The sequence below is a fragment of the Amblyomma maculatum genome, chromosome 1 (genome assembly GCF_055883805.1).
Source record: "Amblyomma maculatum isolate TAMU_Amacu chromosome 1, ASM5588380v1, whole genome shotgun sequence".
In the NCBI taxonomy this organism is placed as follows: Eukaryota; Metazoa; Arthropoda; class Arachnida; order Ixodida; family Ixodidae; genus Amblyomma; species Amblyomma maculatum.
In genome coordinates, this window is record NC_139344.1 from 67,349,522 (window position 1) to 67,367,153 (window position 17,632).

General features: G+C 47.3%; 1 protein-coding gene across 1 annotated transcript in view; it reads left to right on the forward strand.

Moving 5' to 3' along the window:
- The window catches only part of LOC146202701 (uncharacterized), a 498,035-nt gene that overhangs the window by 465,313 nt on the left and 15,090 nt on the right, over positions 1-17,632 (forward strand). The window contains exons 9-16 of the mRNA XM_084601880.1: positions 992-1,190; positions 2,233-2,423; positions 2,876-3,033; positions 3,772-3,931; positions 5,858-6,001; positions 6,630-6,891; positions 7,538-7,750; positions 8,502-8,791. Of these exons, the coding sequence (XP_084458006.1) occupies positions 992-1,190; positions 2,233-2,423; positions 2,876-3,033; positions 3,772-3,931; positions 5,858-6,001; positions 6,630-6,891; positions 7,538-7,750; positions 8,502-8,791 (1,617 nt within the window). The remainder of the gene's footprint in view (positions 1-991; positions 1,191-2,232; positions 2,424-2,875; positions 3,034-3,771; positions 3,932-5,857; positions 6,002-6,629; positions 6,892-7,537; positions 7,751-8,501; positions 8,792-17,632) is intronic.

Here is a 17,632-nt window from a genome sequence, read left to right on the forward strand (position 1 = left end):
ACTACATGATACCCCGACAAAGGGTAGCTATAAAAATAAACTGAGTGAGAGAAACCGATTGCAGTGCAAAATTTCGTCTTTACGTTTCTGTTCTGACTGGGCGAGTGATTTGTTCGGAATTCTCGACACGTTCGACAACTTGCTAAAGCAAGAAGGCGAATAGCAGCGAGGCCACGCATAAGAGCGGAATCGCATAGCGTTGCAGCGAGAGCAAAGAGCCTCGGTTCGTGCTTTCGCGTTTTAAAATCGTGCCCCGTATTGGGAAACACCGCCAATGATGAACATCAACTACGAGATAACTTCTGATCTTAGCATGGGCAACCCGAAACCACACGCCGTCCAATGGTTGGGCGCAGATGTTGCGAAATCCCGGAACGCTTAATTCTGCGGCAATTTATAATGCAACTCGCCCTCTTTAATGGCCAGCTTTTATAGCAGAGAACATTTCTCGTTCGTGTCTACAGTAGCGCTAGTTTGACGCGTATGTGACGCGCCGAAGCCAGCCCTTTGATGTTCTCAAGTTTACATTAACGCTGCACTTTGAGCGGCGTGCTGAGGAAGTTTCTGCTTCTGTTAGAACAAGTTCGTAGCGCTCAGTAATCTTAAGCTGAATCATGTGCAGCAGCTTTCGACTCCGACGCAAGCGTTGATGAGTCCTAAGAGCAGGTAAAATAACATCAGCTAAATTAAGCCTTTTAGGATAAATTGAGCCATTAGAGGGCGCTACTTTATGAAGACGGGCTGGCATTTCATCAAATTAGTATTTCTTTATTCCGTCTAGGATAAGACGTAAGAGACTACAGGTATACGTCGTACAAAGAGCAATATCACGAACAGTACTGTAGTCTGGAGAGATAACATAATAAGGACGCTGCTCCGAGTTGGGAACTCGCGCTTTGCTGCGATGCCTGCTCCTCTCTCATCCATTTTATACATGGGGGCTTTCTTTCTGCTGTTTTTTTTTTTTTCTTTTTCATCGTTTCATGCGCAGCCACCCTGGAAGTTGGGCGCACGGTCGAGTGCAACCGGACACTGGTGCTCAGCCCCGAACACGGTCGCGGGGTGGTGTCGAGCCCCAACTATCCCGGCTCCTATCCCAACAGCCAGCATTGCTCCGTCGACATCCAGGCGCCGGCGGGATTTCTCGTGGAGCTGCGCTTCTCCGAATTCCTGCTCGAAGATCATCCCGGGTGTGCACTCTCTCTGCCTCATATTGCCTCGTATGCTTGCCACGAGATACATTTGCTCAACAGCCTGCATCTGTCTGCTTTTATTACATTTTCATGGTTACATACTCGTAGTTTTGCATTAATAAAGCCGTAAATGCCGATGGAAGAAAACTGCAGCAGGGGATGAGAGAGAGTGTGATGCGGAGTGTGAGTTAAAAAGCTTGCCAGAATGCTATATGCCAGCCGCGGCAGCTGCAGCACGACAGGTTTAACTGGACATCACTAGGAGAGAAGCCCCTTTAGCTCACTGAACTTGACCTGGGTCTCAACTCTTGCAATATACCCGTTGACGATTATAATCTAATAGCTCTGGTCTGGATGACAATCATGACGAGCATGATGATTATGATGGCGATGCAGACCTCACACTTGGGGTCTTTTGTGCGGCCATGCGATATTTTTAATATCTGCTTCAAATTACTATAAGATTCGTTCTTCACATCTGATGACATTTTTCTGCCTGGGATGCAAACTGAAGCATCAGCAAAAGGTTGTAAGAACAAGCATAATGTTACGTGACGTAATTTTATGTTTTAAAAGTACCAGAATTATTTCTGCTATAATATTCTATTCCCTGCATTGTTCCTGTTAAAACATCCGTGAATTCCTCAGCGCTCACATGTCGGTTCACGAGGCTGTAGTATGAATATTTAGGGTGAAGCGGACGAAGACGACAAAGACGAAACGATGAGTCGGCGCTCTCCTCTGTGCCATTTTTTTTTTTTCGTCGTTTCATCCGCACTCGCCCTATTTAACCTAAATTGAGTCGCTACCAGCTATCCCAAGTGATCGCTCGACTGTAATGTCTCTATTATTATTTTGCTTACTTATTTGCGTATTTCGTACCTTTTCTGAATGTCAAAGATGGAAGGATACTTTTTTTTTTTTTCTTTAGCGATACCGCGTGTAATTTGACACGACCAGTAAGGATTGTCATCGCTCGTAAAAACTGAGGCTAGGCCAGCACCTAAAAACGACTTCGTCTTTCTTTGACCCTTTCTAGATGCGAGTATGACTACGTGGAGATCGATGAGCCCGACGAAGGACGCAGTAGCGGTCGCCTTTGTGGCGACTGGAGTGGACGGGTGAAACTGCTGCGCCAGTATAGTCACGGCCGGCGCCTTCGAGTTCATTTCGTCTCCGATTTCTCGCACGCCTTCAAAGGGTTCAAGGCGGAAGCTGTGCTTAGGCCAGGTAAGAGTCCGGTCTTTGAAACTGGTGAGGACGTTGGGGTCGCGTATACTAGAAATACTTATTTCAACTAAAGTAGCAGAGAAACAAGAATAGAAAAGTGCGAAACCATGCATGATAGTTGAAGCCTGAAGCCGCTGTTCTGCGTTATTCAGTACTTGTTTGCTCTCTCAGAGTGATGTCACCACTGTACACAATCCGGTGCTGGGGAAAAACGCAGCTCGCAAAATAACGTAACCTTGACACCACATATGCTTTGTTTTCCTTGGCGGTAGCCTCCAACCTATATTCCTATATTAGACAGCATGAGTGCAGACAGAGAAGACACTAATAGAAAGACGAAGAACAAACTAACCGGCAGTTGAACAAATATCGCCGCCTCGGCCCCCGCACTAGTCAGGTTTCGTAATCAGGAGGCCGGTTTCATCCCCCGTGATGCTTTGACTGTTCTGCAGAGGCGGTACCGACGCAGCTGTGCGACGCGCGCCAGTTCCAGCGCTTCGCCGACCACTGCTACCTGACGGCCAGCTTTCCGGAGGTGTCCTGGGCCACTGCGCAACGCGTCTGCAGTGAGTCCCAGGCGACTCTGGCCGCCGTCCGCACAGCGGCGCAGGTAAGCCTTCGCCCCTTTCAATCCACCAGGAGCCACTGTTAGCGCACGCCCGCTTCAGGCCGATGGATGGAGAGATAGTCTCCCTTACATGCTGCAGCAGTCGTACAAACTCGGGTTCGCATCCATCGTCTTTTGTTTTTTTCTTTTATTTCTTACCTCGCGTGTTCAAGGAATTCATCTAGGATACTTAATTTGCACTAAGCCACATATTTACGTAATGCCATCTAACGAAGTGGCAGGACGTGATTTTAAAACGTATATAGTAAAGCCCTTACGGCACACATAAAAATTCAAAAATTCTCGGAAGACGAGGACAGTGGTTCATATCAACCAACAGAGATTTAAAGCAAACCAGGTTTCCTAAGTGATGCTGAGAAACAAGCCCCATTGCCTACAGTCTTTTGGCAAAGACGGTACGTGCCTTGAAGCCGGTCTGGAGAGTATCGAAAAATCCATGGAATACTTCCACATTGGGACTATACAGATATGCGTTTAGTGCCCTTGGCTGTAAATTTTAGCCAAACATTGCTTCCATTTCAGGCCGCGTTCAAAGGCCATAGCTTAGTTGGTAAAGATTAACTAACCAAACTTTAAGAGCCTTATGCTTTAAAGACAACGAGCTGCATTACGCGCGCATCGTGCATCCTGTAGAAGCCAACGCTTGGAAATATATGGCGGCCGGTGGCTGTGTCTTTCCGCCCTGGTTCCAAGTGGGCAGCTTCCCTTGTCGTGGCGCAGGAGGCCCACCTGAAGGCGCTTGTGGCGGCTACCGAGGGGTCCGGCTCCGGCGTCTGGTACTGGCTGGGCGGCCGCAAGGTGGGCCAGAGGGCTGACGCCGGTTCCTGGGTAGACGAGACGAGCGCCGAGAATGCCGCCGACACCACCGAGGAGGCACCTGGTGAGCCACCCTTGCATCCAGGAGGCGCTCCTTCGATGACCGTTACGGCGCCTATGACTTCTAATACCTGTGCCAGCAAAGAGCGCGGTGCGTTCAGAGAACGCTCATGTTAAAAGCTGTTATCGTTCACTGGTCCTTAATGAGGTTTTTGCACGGACCCTATGTAGTCGTTCAGCAATTTGGTCCACATATGTACTTTTCCGACCTGACATGCATCGCGCGCCATCCAGAAGAGATTTCCGTCATAACATGGACTTCATATTTTCCAACGGTGTTACAAGCTCCTGAAGTTGTACACTAGTGCCTTGTTCTTCATAGTTTCGTAGGCCGTTTGAGAATGTTCATGATGTGAATAGCACAAGCACGTGGAGGTGAGTACTGAGGCAGGCTAGATTTTCTTTCGCGATCCCAGTTCTCTAGCACCTAATGTTTGTGGAGCTAAGATATGCTATGGTGTTCCAAGGGGCATAACAAGGATCCCACTTCCTTTGGCAACGTTAGAACAGGTTGAGACTCCAAGATGGCTTAGTGTTCGTGTCATATTCAAACCCCTTTAAATCACAAAACGTCCGCCATGTTATTTGTTAACTGCCAAGCTATAGTGAATCCAAGTTGAGGTGTAACTTCAGATTTCTTCTTGGCTCCTCCAAGTTTCTCACGTCTATGTTTCTATTTTGTGGAGTTTAACGTCCCATAGTGACTCAGGCTGTGAGAGATGCCTTAGTAGAGGGCTCCGGAGATTTCGACCACGTGGGGCTCTTTGACGTGAACTGAGATCGCACAGCACACGGGCGCCTCGCTTTTCTCCTCCATCGAAAAGCGGCCATCGCAGTCGGGATTAGATCCCTCGTCCATGGGTTCAACAGTTGAGAACCCTAACCACTGATCCACGCCGGCGGGTTTTTTCTCACTTCTGTACGTCGACCCGAGCATTTAGCACCTCCACATTACATGCGCTATATTAACGCTTATCTAAACTCACCTATGGGGCAGAAACGTGGAGGTCTGAGAAAAGGGTTGAACTTGGATTGGAGAACAACGCAGAGAGCTATTGAAAGGAGAATTAAAGGTACGTATAATATATAAATAGCCAGGAAGCGAACAGAGTGGATTAGAGAACGAACGTGAATTAGTGACATTCTAGCCAAAATCAAGGATAAAGGGGGCATACGCAGGGCATGTAATGCGAAGGCAAGATAGCTGATGGTTGCTAATGATAACCAATTGGATTCAAAGAAAAGGCAAAAGCATAGCAGGGGACTGAAGAAAGTTAGGCGCGCGGCTGAAATCCGGAAGTTTGCAGGGATTAATTGACGGCAGATGGCATAGAACTCGGTTAAATGGAAGGATATGAGAGTGATCTTTAGCCTGCAGTGGGAGTGGTCAGGCTATCGACTGGTTAGGGCGTATAACAGAACAAATCACGAGATGGCGCACTCAGCTCTAAACGCCTCAGAAATAAATCGCGGTACGTATGCGTAAAAAACGCGAAACCCTGTGAATACTTTTCTCGCGCTTTGCGCCATGCTGCTCAAGTCACTCTTCAGCCAGAAAGAAAAAAGTAAGGTTACACTTCAATTTTGCATCCACCGAAATCCTGATCGTTAATAGGAAGCGTGTGGAATGCACCTTTTAATTTAAACCAGGTATTTAAGAAAAGGATTTCACATTCTTAACTTGTCCTAACGCTCTCGAAACAAACTTCAGAAGTATTACGCCCTGATAAATTTGTGTGCTGTATAGAGGACAGCGAATATGAAAGTAAACCCAGTCGAACTTCACTTTTCGAAAATGCCGTTCAAACCATTCGTACCCGTTCTTAGACCTGTCATCATGGAATCAAGTTTTCGGGGGTGCTCTACCCGAAAACTTGCTCGGTAAAGCCCACCTAGGTGAGCCTGAAATAGCACGGGCCATGTCCCGCAGGAGAAGCGGCTGGACTGGGGGCCAAGGGGACGCCTCTCTGCCTGGCGCTGCAGTGGCGACCTCAGCAGAACGGGAGCGACCTGCACTGGGCCTGGAAGCCGTGCGACCATTCCGGCCGGTACATCTGCCAGAAGAAAGCCTTCAGTGAGTTCGAGCCCTTGTAGATCGATGCGCGTTGCCACTCATGCGTGCTCGCTGAGCGGGCGGATCCCGACGACCGGTCGATAGCAGTCGGACCGGCTTAAATGTTTTCCAATCGTGCAACCGCCTGCTGGATAATGCCCCTGGGGTATAGCCGGGATGGAGGGTGCTTCAGAGGCGCCTGTATTCACACGAGAATCGCGTCCCGGTTTCCGACATAGCGTCTTGCAGCAGGTGGTTCGAGCCGCTCGGCAGCAGGTTGCACTTTTTGGGTGTGCTGGCGCTTAACATCTTTGTTTGTTTACCGCGAGGCAGCTATACGCAGATCGAGTAAACGCTTTTCCTTAGGACCACACCAAGATAAACAAATTCGATCGCTTCATTTCCTCTGTTTGTGAAGTACTTCTTACTTATTCATAAGAGAGTTTGGGAATCGAATCCGGGAGCATGTGCACTAGCCTCGTTTTGATGTTTTCAGTGAATCGCAAAGCATGTAGGCGGGCTCCTGGTTCTCAAGACAGGCCACCAGAGTAAACAAGAAAGTTCTACCGCGACGTTGCCCGAATATCACTCGCTACGGGATTGCTTCGCTATCTTCGCGCTCCGTCGCTAACATGGCGCCTTGTTGCAGCGCTTCCGCGGGATATGAACTCGACGCGTACGGAGCCCTCGGGCACGCTGACGTCGTTGCACCATCCGGCGCACTACCTGAACGATCTTCACTACTCGGTGTCCATCGTGGGACCACCTGGCTCGCGTATACTGCTCTCTTTCTCTCGGCTGGACCTCGAGTGGCAGGCCGACTGCCTCTACGACTACATCGAGATCCAGAGCCCACATGGCCAGACGGATCCCGTGCGCATCTGCGGACAGCACGAGACCGACCTGGACAGGTGAGGAGGCTATCTCTTCGCCACCTCGCATTGCAACGATCAGATGGCACTTGAGGAGCCTGGACGTACTTGCAGTGTTCAACTCCTCTTTCCGGAGAACTTTGCCGGCCGAATACACATAGTCGGAAGCCCAGCGCGTAAGCCTATGAAAACAGGCGCTGTGCTGGTTCGTCGCTGCCTACTTTCATCAGTGGGTTTATTTAGTTTTCAAGAAAAGGTTATAAACGTTATTATATAAACCGTCAAGCAAAGGGGATGGATTTGAAGACATTATACTTAAAAAATATTATCTCCGACTTTATGACAATTCCGGCATCCTGAACATTGCGCTCTCTAGTTTTCAGGTCCTATATTTTGTGGCGCTGTATGCATCTCAGTGGTAATCCGCGTCGCATAAAGGACCTGTCCGATAGTGATGGCCACACAAACACAGACACGCCAGACTTACTTAGCCCACAGTATTAGGGATCTTTAGTTTAACCCGTGAGCCACTCTCGCTTATCATTTTCGGGGATAGCTTTGATGCACGGAACATGCAGTTCTTCCTGCTGTCGTTTCACTGGTGCGCGTCATATTCACGTGAGCCAACGCTCACTTGGCCAACGTCACTTGAGTCAACGTCACGTGAGCCAGCGCTGTCTCGCAGGTTCGACCACTTCTCGGAGTCGAACGAGCTGCGGCTGACGTTCCACTCGGACTACTCGGTCACAGCTACCGGATTTGCCGCCAGCTGGACAACGGTGGACATGGCCTCGCTTTGCCATGAACCACCGCCCACCCTCATCGCGTACAAAGATCGGCCTCAGTCGCTTGTCTCGCCGCATTACCCGCTCTTCTACCCAAACAGCATGCACTGCAGGTGAGCACGTGGAAACTCATTCCCAATCGCTAATGCGCAAAATAAGAAAATTTGATCAGAAGCAGCTTTGAATATATCATTGCTTATCGTTTTTACGAACATTTCTTCATAATACACCCTCTCTTATTACTTCCGGTGACGTGACTACCCGCTTTTAAAATATGTCTAGCCCTCCTTTTTCTTTTCCTGATAATTCAATCGCGATTTATTATTTTTCAGCTGCGCTTTCCTACAATACTCTCATCACGCAACCTTCTTCTCGAGTTCTTCACAGTTTGTTATCCTTAGCTCACTCGAGCACTGTTTCATCGTCACGACCCGCCGCGGTGGCTCAGCGTCTTTGGCGTTCGGCTACTGATCCCATTGTCACGGCTTCGATCATGGCTGCGGCGGCCGTATTTCGACTGGGACGAAATGCGAAACCTTCTGTGCCTTGTGTGATGTGTGCGCGTGTTGAAAGAACCCCGGCTAGTCTAACATAATGCATAACCCTTCACTACGGCGTCCCTGATAGCAGAGCTCTTTGATCATATACCGTTTTGGAAACTTTCCTTCAGAAAGTTATTAGACTTAGCGTGCATTTTTCGGGTGCTTATTGACTGTATTTCCATCCAGAAACTGCCATTAAGAACTATCTGCTACCGTCTTCATTGCCTTCTGCTCCGAGGCTTTAAATCCACAATTTAGTTTCCTCGTCATTCATGACAAGACTTCAAGCCCCAGGGCGTGCGGGCGCACATTGCGGGCGCAGGTACGTGATAAAGTCTGAGACGCCCAGCTTACCGGTGCTGGTGACAGTGGATGACCTGGAAGTTGGCGTGCGGGACCCCTCGGGCCACTGTCTTGGCGACCGGGTCAGCGTGAGGCTCAGCGGTGCCACAGCCCACGGCAGCCCAACGACGGTCAGCCTGTGCGGCGGCGAGCAGAGCGTGCCTCGCGGCTACCAGCTGCTCTCCTACGGCGATACGCTCAAGCTCACGCTCGAGGCCCAGCAGCACAGGACTCGGAGGCACCGAGGGTTCAACATCACGTTCCGAGCCCGTAAGCTTCCAGCTGAACAACCTCGTTCAGCTGCTCGTTAGCAACCTCGTTAGCACAAACAACCACGAGTTTCATTCGCAGCGAGAAAAGAAAAAAAAATTAGTCCCGTACGAGTGTACGTAGGAGCATAAGAGCCACGCTTTGTCCATCGCTGCATATGCTGGTAGTGGACATTAAGGTGGCGGTCCCACTCCAGCGGTGAAAAGACGACGTTTTTGGTGATATTCATACGCCTACTGCGCCTCGCTCGTTTAGTTTATAAATGTAACTTTAATATATTTGTAAAGTTTATTTCCTCTCCTTTCTAGTGGTGCATTTGGTTTATAAATAGCTGCAACGATGTTTAAGCTGTAAAGAAAAACACAAAGGTAAGAAACGGCTTTTCAGCTCTACTTGTCTCGGGAAAAGCGAAATTGTGCAAAATCTTTTGTACCTAGAAAAACATCGTTCGAGATGTTTTGAGATTAGATGTTAATGAACAAATTTAAGCATTTTTATTACTTTGTATCGCATAGTTTATTAGCCACGCGCCTGTGAAACGTGTACAAAACAGGTAATTGTACATACAATAACTTTCAAGATATGCATTCTGCTGCGGAGATTTTTTGCGCAGTTGGAGGTCGTACATAGTTAGCTTTTTCCTGAAAATATCATCTGTCTGCTTCATTTAGTGTAAAAATTATTTGTTATCAAACTTAGCGTTTTTTGTAAAATGGCTAAAAGTAAATGCTAAACTGTTCAAGTAATAAGCTTTTATCTGTGCTGAAATTTCGCGTGGAAAAACTGTACACCTGTGCGTACAATCGGCCAATTCTTTAAGAGTGCCGCGTGACTGACGACTGAAGCAAAGCGGAAACCGGGCGAGTATGAGGGCGTAATCGTGCTACTCGAGCGAGTGTCGTCTGTTTGGCCGTTCTGCTCCGTCCAAAGCAACCCCTAGAATCAAGTTGCAGCTTCGAGGTCTGAAAGCGCTTGTTTTATCACCTGTGTGATTTTGCCCTTGATTGGTGGAAACGTGTAGCGTTCCCAGTCCACGGTTCCGTTTCAGGGTACTGTCTCGAGAAAGTGTATCTTATATTAAATATTGTGCCGATATTTAATGTCTTCGACAACTATTTGTTCTGAAAATGACAGTTTGAAATAGGTATTTGGCATGCTATGTAGCAAATACATGTTCTTCCTTACATATACAAGTATGATACGCACTATCTGCTGTGGATAAAAAGTAGTGACAGCTTCTTGGGGCGCCTATGCATACCAACCGAGTGGGGCTGCTTCGCACTGTCAGAAAAGCCTAACAGACGAGGCTCACTGCAGCAGCAGCAATTGTGGGCGTGAGCTTGCCCTCGCTTGCCTTCTCGTCTCCTACGTCTTCTGGCGCAGCAGAGCCGGGCAGTCGATGGTCGCGCGGTACTGTTAAAGGATTGGCCGGGTGTACAAACCGCTCAGCGCTGGTGGACGGCGATCGTAGGTGAGGACCTCTACGTGGAGGGAAAAAGGTGTGTTTCCCAGCGAGGCCATTTGCTTGTTGCGACATAAATCATAAGCTAGATGCTCTGGAATCGTGTCCTCGTCATCAGACGCCAGTTCCAAGAAAGCAGCCGGTAACCTTTTTCTTGTCAGGTGACGCACGGGGAGCTGTGTGTCTGTGCTTATAACTTGATGTTAAAATTGACGGTCAAGGACTATCAGCTAAGTGATAACAGCTTCAAATCACTAAGCTCTGATTCTGCTTCTTTCCTTTTATGTTCCTAACATGACTGTTTTTCTCTGTGCTTAGGGGAAGACAGTAAAGTTTAAAGTTGAAGCTGAAAGACAGTAAAGTTTAAAGTTGAAGCTGAACTTAATTTTGGGAGCTCGAAATATGCGATCCTGACCGTTACTATTCTAGAAATATTGAGGTATAGCTTCATGGGGGGGCTCTATCTATGACTTGTATGACATATGACTTCATTTATGACATTGCTTAATGTACAATACGCTTTAATGGTGCCCGATAGCTTACTGGCCTAGGCCCTTCTAATACTGTTCACGTCCTATGACCCTCCCGACTCTGCCAGCTAAAAGCTGCTAAATTCGGCTTTCTGCGTAGCACAAACTGCATAGAGGGTTTCTTAACATCAAATTCAAGCATTGCGGCAAATAGTGTGGGGTGTCGTCTCGGCAACCTAACACTGTAAAGCATGAGCCAAAAAAGGGTCTTCTGCAACTCATTTGCACTTTTCCGATGTATTCACTTAGGGCCTTGGATTCAAAATGCAAGAAATGAAGCACCACCTTTGAATAGTATATATTTTGTTCCCATCACTATCCATAGCAGTAAAAAGGCATAGGCCCGGCATAAATGCATTCAGAATGTTTGGTCTCCATGAAAACTGCCCATAAATAACAAGAAAATGTTCCTCGAGAAAGTGCATAAAAGTTCGGTCCCAGTTTAATGAATCCGCCAGCGGTAGCGCCCCGTGTACTTTACTGTTACGTAATAATTTTGCGACCACTAGAAGCTTTGGTTTCGACACAAATGACATACTTATCACTTAACGATAACCTAAATGTCTAGCCTGGCATAGTATTCGTTCTGAAGTTCCGTTAGGCCGATCCCGAGACCCCCGTTTTCCTACTTTTGACTCTGGTTTGCTTCACCGCATAAAAACCCTTATAGTGGCAAAGCCTGCTTTCAAACGTGTTTTTCAGGACAAAAGCGGCGGCATACGATCGCCTAATCTGTACGGGGATAGTAACGCGGCTGAAAAGTTGCAAGTAGGGCGAGGAACATTGAGCACGATGAGGCAAGACCAACTATATATGCAGAGCAACGACATAGGCCCAGTCCAGTGTGAAGGCGAAACTCTCGAAATCAAGTGGAAACCGAACAGGAGCCATAGAGACAGCTGAGCCAAAACACTATGGAACGTGTTTTAGCATTGACTAAAAATTGAAACTTCGCTTGGTGTCTGATCTAATGTTCATCTGCCCGGCGACGTTTATAGGAAAATACTTGCGCTAGATTGGAATGGCCTGTTTCTATGTGATTGCTCACAAAAAGAATGTATTGGAAGCATTCGTAGAAGAGTCGGAACAAACCTTTAGCTGAAATCAACCGTAGCTGCTTGAAGACCTGCATGTAAAATCATTCGTTAACTAAGTGCACATCGGGTAAAATATACGTATAAACAGCCGGTAACACGGTGTTTTTCAGCTTGAGTTACGGTACCACGTTTAATATGTCATTGTATTGACGTTGCGGACGTTAGAAACAGCTTTTTTAAACGTTAGTACAGGGTGCCTACAAAAAAAAAATTAATTAGTGATTATTTGGCTTTTACGTGCTAAAGTAATACGCTTTGAAGTGTCCTCTGATTTCATTGGCATTCTGTAGCTCAGTTAGCCTAGCACCCTTAGCTAATATGTTTCATTTTCGGTCATGGCTTTGGTTGTAATATCTGCCTCTTACACGGGATGCAAAGCGTTATCGTGCAAAAGGATTTCTCCTATTAAATGCTATCAAGGCGAAAGCCGCTCATAGAACGAAATCACGTGCGCTAGAGTAGCGCGCGAGATCAGTCATATTCCGCGAGATGTGTTCTTGTCTAGCGTTCCTGCCATCGGCAACCCTAAACTTGAACGCGCGCCAAGGAACGCCACGCGGCGACAACGACAGTGTACCGTCCCAACTCACACTTTCCGTAGAGTGACAGATACTGCGCCTTTCCTGTAAACCAATTATAATTACCTGCAACGAATGCCGATAAGAGACAAACGATGAGAGGAAGGGTGGGCTTTCGCCATTCGTTTCTTAAGAGAGATCTAAGAGACTCTCTATTTTTTTTTTTCAAGTCTGTTTTGAAATGCCGGCTTACTGCCAGCCTTGCCCACGTGTGGCACGTTGTTATTGTCGAAGCATTAGACAAGGAAAAGCTGTTGCCTACCTGTTTCATGGCTTCTCTCAGGAAAGCCTTATTCTTTTCTTGTCGTACGCTTTCATGTAGGCCTTTTAGTGTTTTTCACTTGGACGAAACTTGTGCGAAGATAGAACGTGTACCAACCGGATGTCTCTGAACAGCGCTTGCAACATCAGCAATAAATAAAAATGCATGCATTATACATGTATATATCTAGCATCCTAACGTGTTTAATGAAAAATAAACTTGATTGATCTTTTGGGGGCTGCTACCCAAACTCGAAAAAAGTTTCCGCGTTTTGTGGAATTTAATCTTTTTACAATGTTTCAGAGGTCAGAAACAAGGAAGACAGTAATTATTCCCTTTTAATGTGTTTAGATTTCGATTAAGAACCGCTGTTGCCAGAAAAGGAAGAACAAAATGATGAAACACGAAAACAGGATCTTATCAGTGGCGAGCAGCGCGTAATGAGGGTCCTCTCCAGTGGCGCAGCTCTAAGAGGGGCACTTGAGCGATGCTCCGTCCCTATCCTTTGTTCGGCCCCCCGGCGACTGTTGGCGCAAAGTGAGACAACCGGAACCCGCGCTTTGTCGTCGCGCAAAGGTCGTCGCTGCTTAGTTACCGCCGCAATCTGCCGCCCCTGTAATTACCCGGAGCGAGAATTGCGTCACCCTATCGGGAAGCCGGGCTCTCCCTGTATAAGCTCGTTAGCGACTTTCGCGTTATCCAAATTAAAAATCAATGTTCACCTTCGCTGAGCGGTCCCTTGTAATGGCACCCGGAGATGTTATCCAGCGCTGCGCCACTGTATTTTCGGGCTCAAAGTGCACCCGATGCAATAAACGCGGCATTCGGCCCCTGAGTGACCCATCGTTCTGCGTGAAGACGTGCGCGTGACACGTGCGACTCACTTCCCTCTCTCCCTCTATATGCTCCATTATTAGTTTGCACTTCTGTTTCCGTCTTCATTTCAGTTTATCATTTTTTCAGCAGAGAAAAAAAATGATGCAAGAAGGTTAGCAGAGGATAAGCCGCGGTTTCCCAGTCATGGCCGCAACTGTGAATAAATGTCGCGCTTCCCGTCGCGGTGGCTCAGTGGCTCTAGCGTTCGGTTAAGATGTCTGCTTCGATCCATATTTCGGTGAAGGCGATTGGCAAAAACTCCCCTGCGCTGTGCGGTGTCTGTTCCCTTTAAAGAAACTCAGAGGTTATAAATAAGAGCCTGTGTCACTTCTTGACGTCAATTTCTGTCATTTACGTTTTATTGTCACTCCTGACAAGCATTAACGATTCCGACTGTTAACCCCGCATAATGTCCCCATCGTCTAGACTGCTATTCTGTCGGCCTAAAAAGCGCACTTACGCGTAAATTGTAGTGCTTAGAATTTAGAACTGAAGTGCAGATCAACTGTGTTCTGCAAATAGTGTTGAAAGAAACTGGGGATAGACTAAGACTTATGCGCACCAGTGACCTTTAACAATTTACAGTCAAATTAAAGCTACCAACTCCTTAGAATTGTAGTAACACCACCACACGAACTTTCTTTAATTTCAAGCGCTAGACCCTTTTAGTCGGATAGTTGGAGCTGTCCTATAATGGTGATTAATGACGACGCAAAACGAACATTGTGCCACTGAACGTTTATAGCATATTAACTGTGCTAATGAATGCCGAACTCAGATCAATTGTACGTTGAAATGCGGCTCTCTCTCTCTCTCTCTCTCTCTCTCTCTCTCTATATATATATATATATATATATATATATATATATATATATATATATATATATATCGCTCTCTCTCTCTCTCTTTCTCTTTTCTCTTTCACACACACACACAAAAGCGCTCCTCACACAAATGTTTCGTCACGAAACACCACGTAGGCCCTTGATGCTGCCCTGGGTCAGGCGTTCTGGTTAATGGAATATGTAGCACGAGGTAAACACCGCACTCAAAGCACGCCGTCTTCCTGCTCTTAGCACAGCGCAACAAGCATAGGCGTCGCGTGACCAGAGCCTACTTTGCCGTCATATTCCGCCAGTGCGGAATGCACCGTTAGGGAAGTTCCGCACGCCTGCCATTCGAGTGCTATAAGCGAGCAGGAGGAGGGGAGGGAAAGGAGAGCACATTTTCCCTTCAATGGGAAGAAGAAAAAAAATGGAGGGGGGGGGGGGGGGGGGGGTGCAGCCCTCTGCAAATCTACTCATCATTACCCCGGAGGTCCTCGGGGCTCGGAAAATTTCCCGAAGGTATGCGTGATAAGCGCGGAAAACGAAAGAGCTTCTGTGTCCTTCTTCCTAGATTTTTTTTTATTCCTCTTATAACAGCCGAGAGAGAGAGAGAGAGAGAGAGAGAGAGAGAGAGAGAGAGGAGCGGATTCATTACGAATCGTTGCCTTTCCAAAGCGTCTTTCTTTTTCTTTCCTCTCCTTCTGCCTATTCTTCTGTAGGTATCAACCGTAAATTAAGTTAGTTTTACTCATTTTCTACTGCTCCTGTTTACTTTTTGTTTACTTTAGCGCGCCTAATTCGAGCCAGCAGTCATTACGCCACGCAAGGAGGCAAGCGGAGTCGAGAAAAAGAAAAAAAAACGCACAAAGTTAAGTTATTATGAAAGGAGAGCTAATTAGAACAACTAATTATTACTCACTGAGGAAAACAAGGAACAGGGGGCGCGCCAAGGTGTTATGTTAATGGTTTCTTCACCAGTTCGCAGTACCCTTTCCTCGCTTGTTTTTCTCTCTCCTTCCCTTCTCATCTCCTCCTTCTCGGAGTGCTCTTTTCTTCTTTTACTATTTGATAATATACGGTCCACTGGCGATTTGCGGAGTCCGGAGCTTTTCCGAGCAAGTGGCCATCAAAGGGAGGCTCAATTCCATTGCCGCTGGCATGACTCGTGTGACTCGAAACGCTTACAAATCTTTCTATCCATACATTGATTTTTTTTATCTTATCTCTCTCTCTCTCTATCTCTCTTTCTCTCTCTCTCTCTCTCTCTCTCTCTCTCCAGCTCTAGGTTTACTTTCTCTACATTATTGCAAGGTAGCAGCGCCAACCACATTTCGAACGAAAGCAAGATGAAAGCAAATTAAAAACCTTCAGCTTTTGTTGCACGTTCCGGTGAAATTGCTCAATTTGGAATTACTTCATAAAGTTTCATCAACTTTTTTAATTATTTTTCATTTCGGCTTCCCGGAGCTCTCCACCTGTTCGACCCTGCATGGAGATGCTGTTTCCTCGCAATTAGTCCCGCGCGCTTTCTCCCTGTACGGGGAGCGCGGGCGCGCGCTCAATTATAAGGCGCAGACGTTTTCTGCGGGCTTCCCGTCTTTAAGTTGTCTCTTATTTTGTGCCCCTTTCCCATCCGTTCTTCTCCTCCTCCTATCGTTCCCCCGCTACTTTCTTAGGAGCTCATCTTATGGAAAGTGATTAAAATTGGCTGTTCGTCGTCGCTCTTTTGACGGAGAACAAAAAAGATGTGCGCTTTAATTTCTGGGGGCCGGTTTATGAAGAAATATTGCGGAGCCTTTCAGCAGAAAGTGCGGGGCTTCGATCTATAAAAATAAAAAATAAGGTGAAAGACTAGGCGACGGCCCCTTTATATTTCAGCTGTGTCTGTTGAGATGCCGTCGTTGGCGCTGCTTCGACCGTGTCTCTCTGGCTGGCAGCTGAGAAACGGCGGGTGCTCATTTTCCCGCGATTGCTTTCTCTAGGGCTTCAGCAAGACTCGGCGTGCAGATTTTTCATGGCGCAGACTGCCTCGTGACGGGCGCTCCTAGCTGACGATTTCAGAGCTTTAGTTATCTTGCTTCTTTTTTTTTTTTTCTCCAATTGTTTATCCCGTCCTCTTTGTCTGGTCGCTGCTCCGAAACTAGGTGATATGCCATTCTGTTTCTTTCTCCCTTCTGTGCAATTTCCTTTAGCTGGAAACGTCCAGCGGGCTGATTCCACCTGGGCGGTCATTTGTCTCTCCGAAAACGAGGGAGAGATTCCACACCTTAGTGAAGCAGCTTTGCGCAGAGTTACTCGAACAGGTTCTCCGAAGATAGGACAGGTTTTTCTTTATTTTACCCTCTTCCTCGCGTCGCTACTTTCCTCTGATGAATCGATGATAGACGCAGTTCCTCCTTCTGCCAGTCTCGACTCTGCGAATACTGCTTATCTAATTCCTTCGCGCTACAATGAAGTACTGTTCCGAAGTATGGAGGAGCAGTTGCTCACAACGGTTTAAAATGAGAGCTGTCATGCGAACTAGAGCGAAGCAGAAACAACTGAGCACATTTCACCATCTCGTGACTTCTGCGCTTGCCTCCCACTACGTCGCGCTGCTTTACTTGTAAGTAAATGTTTGTGCACCAACTACCAATCAAAGGACTGTGATGCGTATAGCTAAGACATTCCTCGCGCCAAAATTTGGGGCAGATCGGACAGCTTTTCTCGCGTCGCGGTCACATGCGCACTGAATATCTCCATCTTATGTCGCGTCCACTGATGATTACATCATGCTGCAGTTCTCGGATTTTGGAGATCGTTTGCCGTTCCTGAGACCCGTGGCGCGCCGAAGCATATAAACTTTGGTTGGAGCGCTTTAGAGTAATGTACCGTTCCCTATCCCTGAGGACATTCTCTAGCAATGAAATCAACGATAGCAATAGTTGCAGAAAGTACCCCACTCGTCGAAGAACGATGTCTTTACTCCCGAATGGCTTCTCAGCAATAGCCATGGAACTTGGCGAACTGAAGCTGATGTCTGTGCATCTCATACTTAAATTCTAATGCGCCCTTCTTAGTAGGTTACAGAGAAAAGGACGCGGGTCTTTTGCAATCATTCTGAAAGCACTGTTATTCTCTGACCTTCACCTTCCGGTTTCTTTGGGCGCGCATTTCGCCTATGCACTACGCGGAAGGCCGCCCATCAACGCGTGCCAGGCCAGGATTAA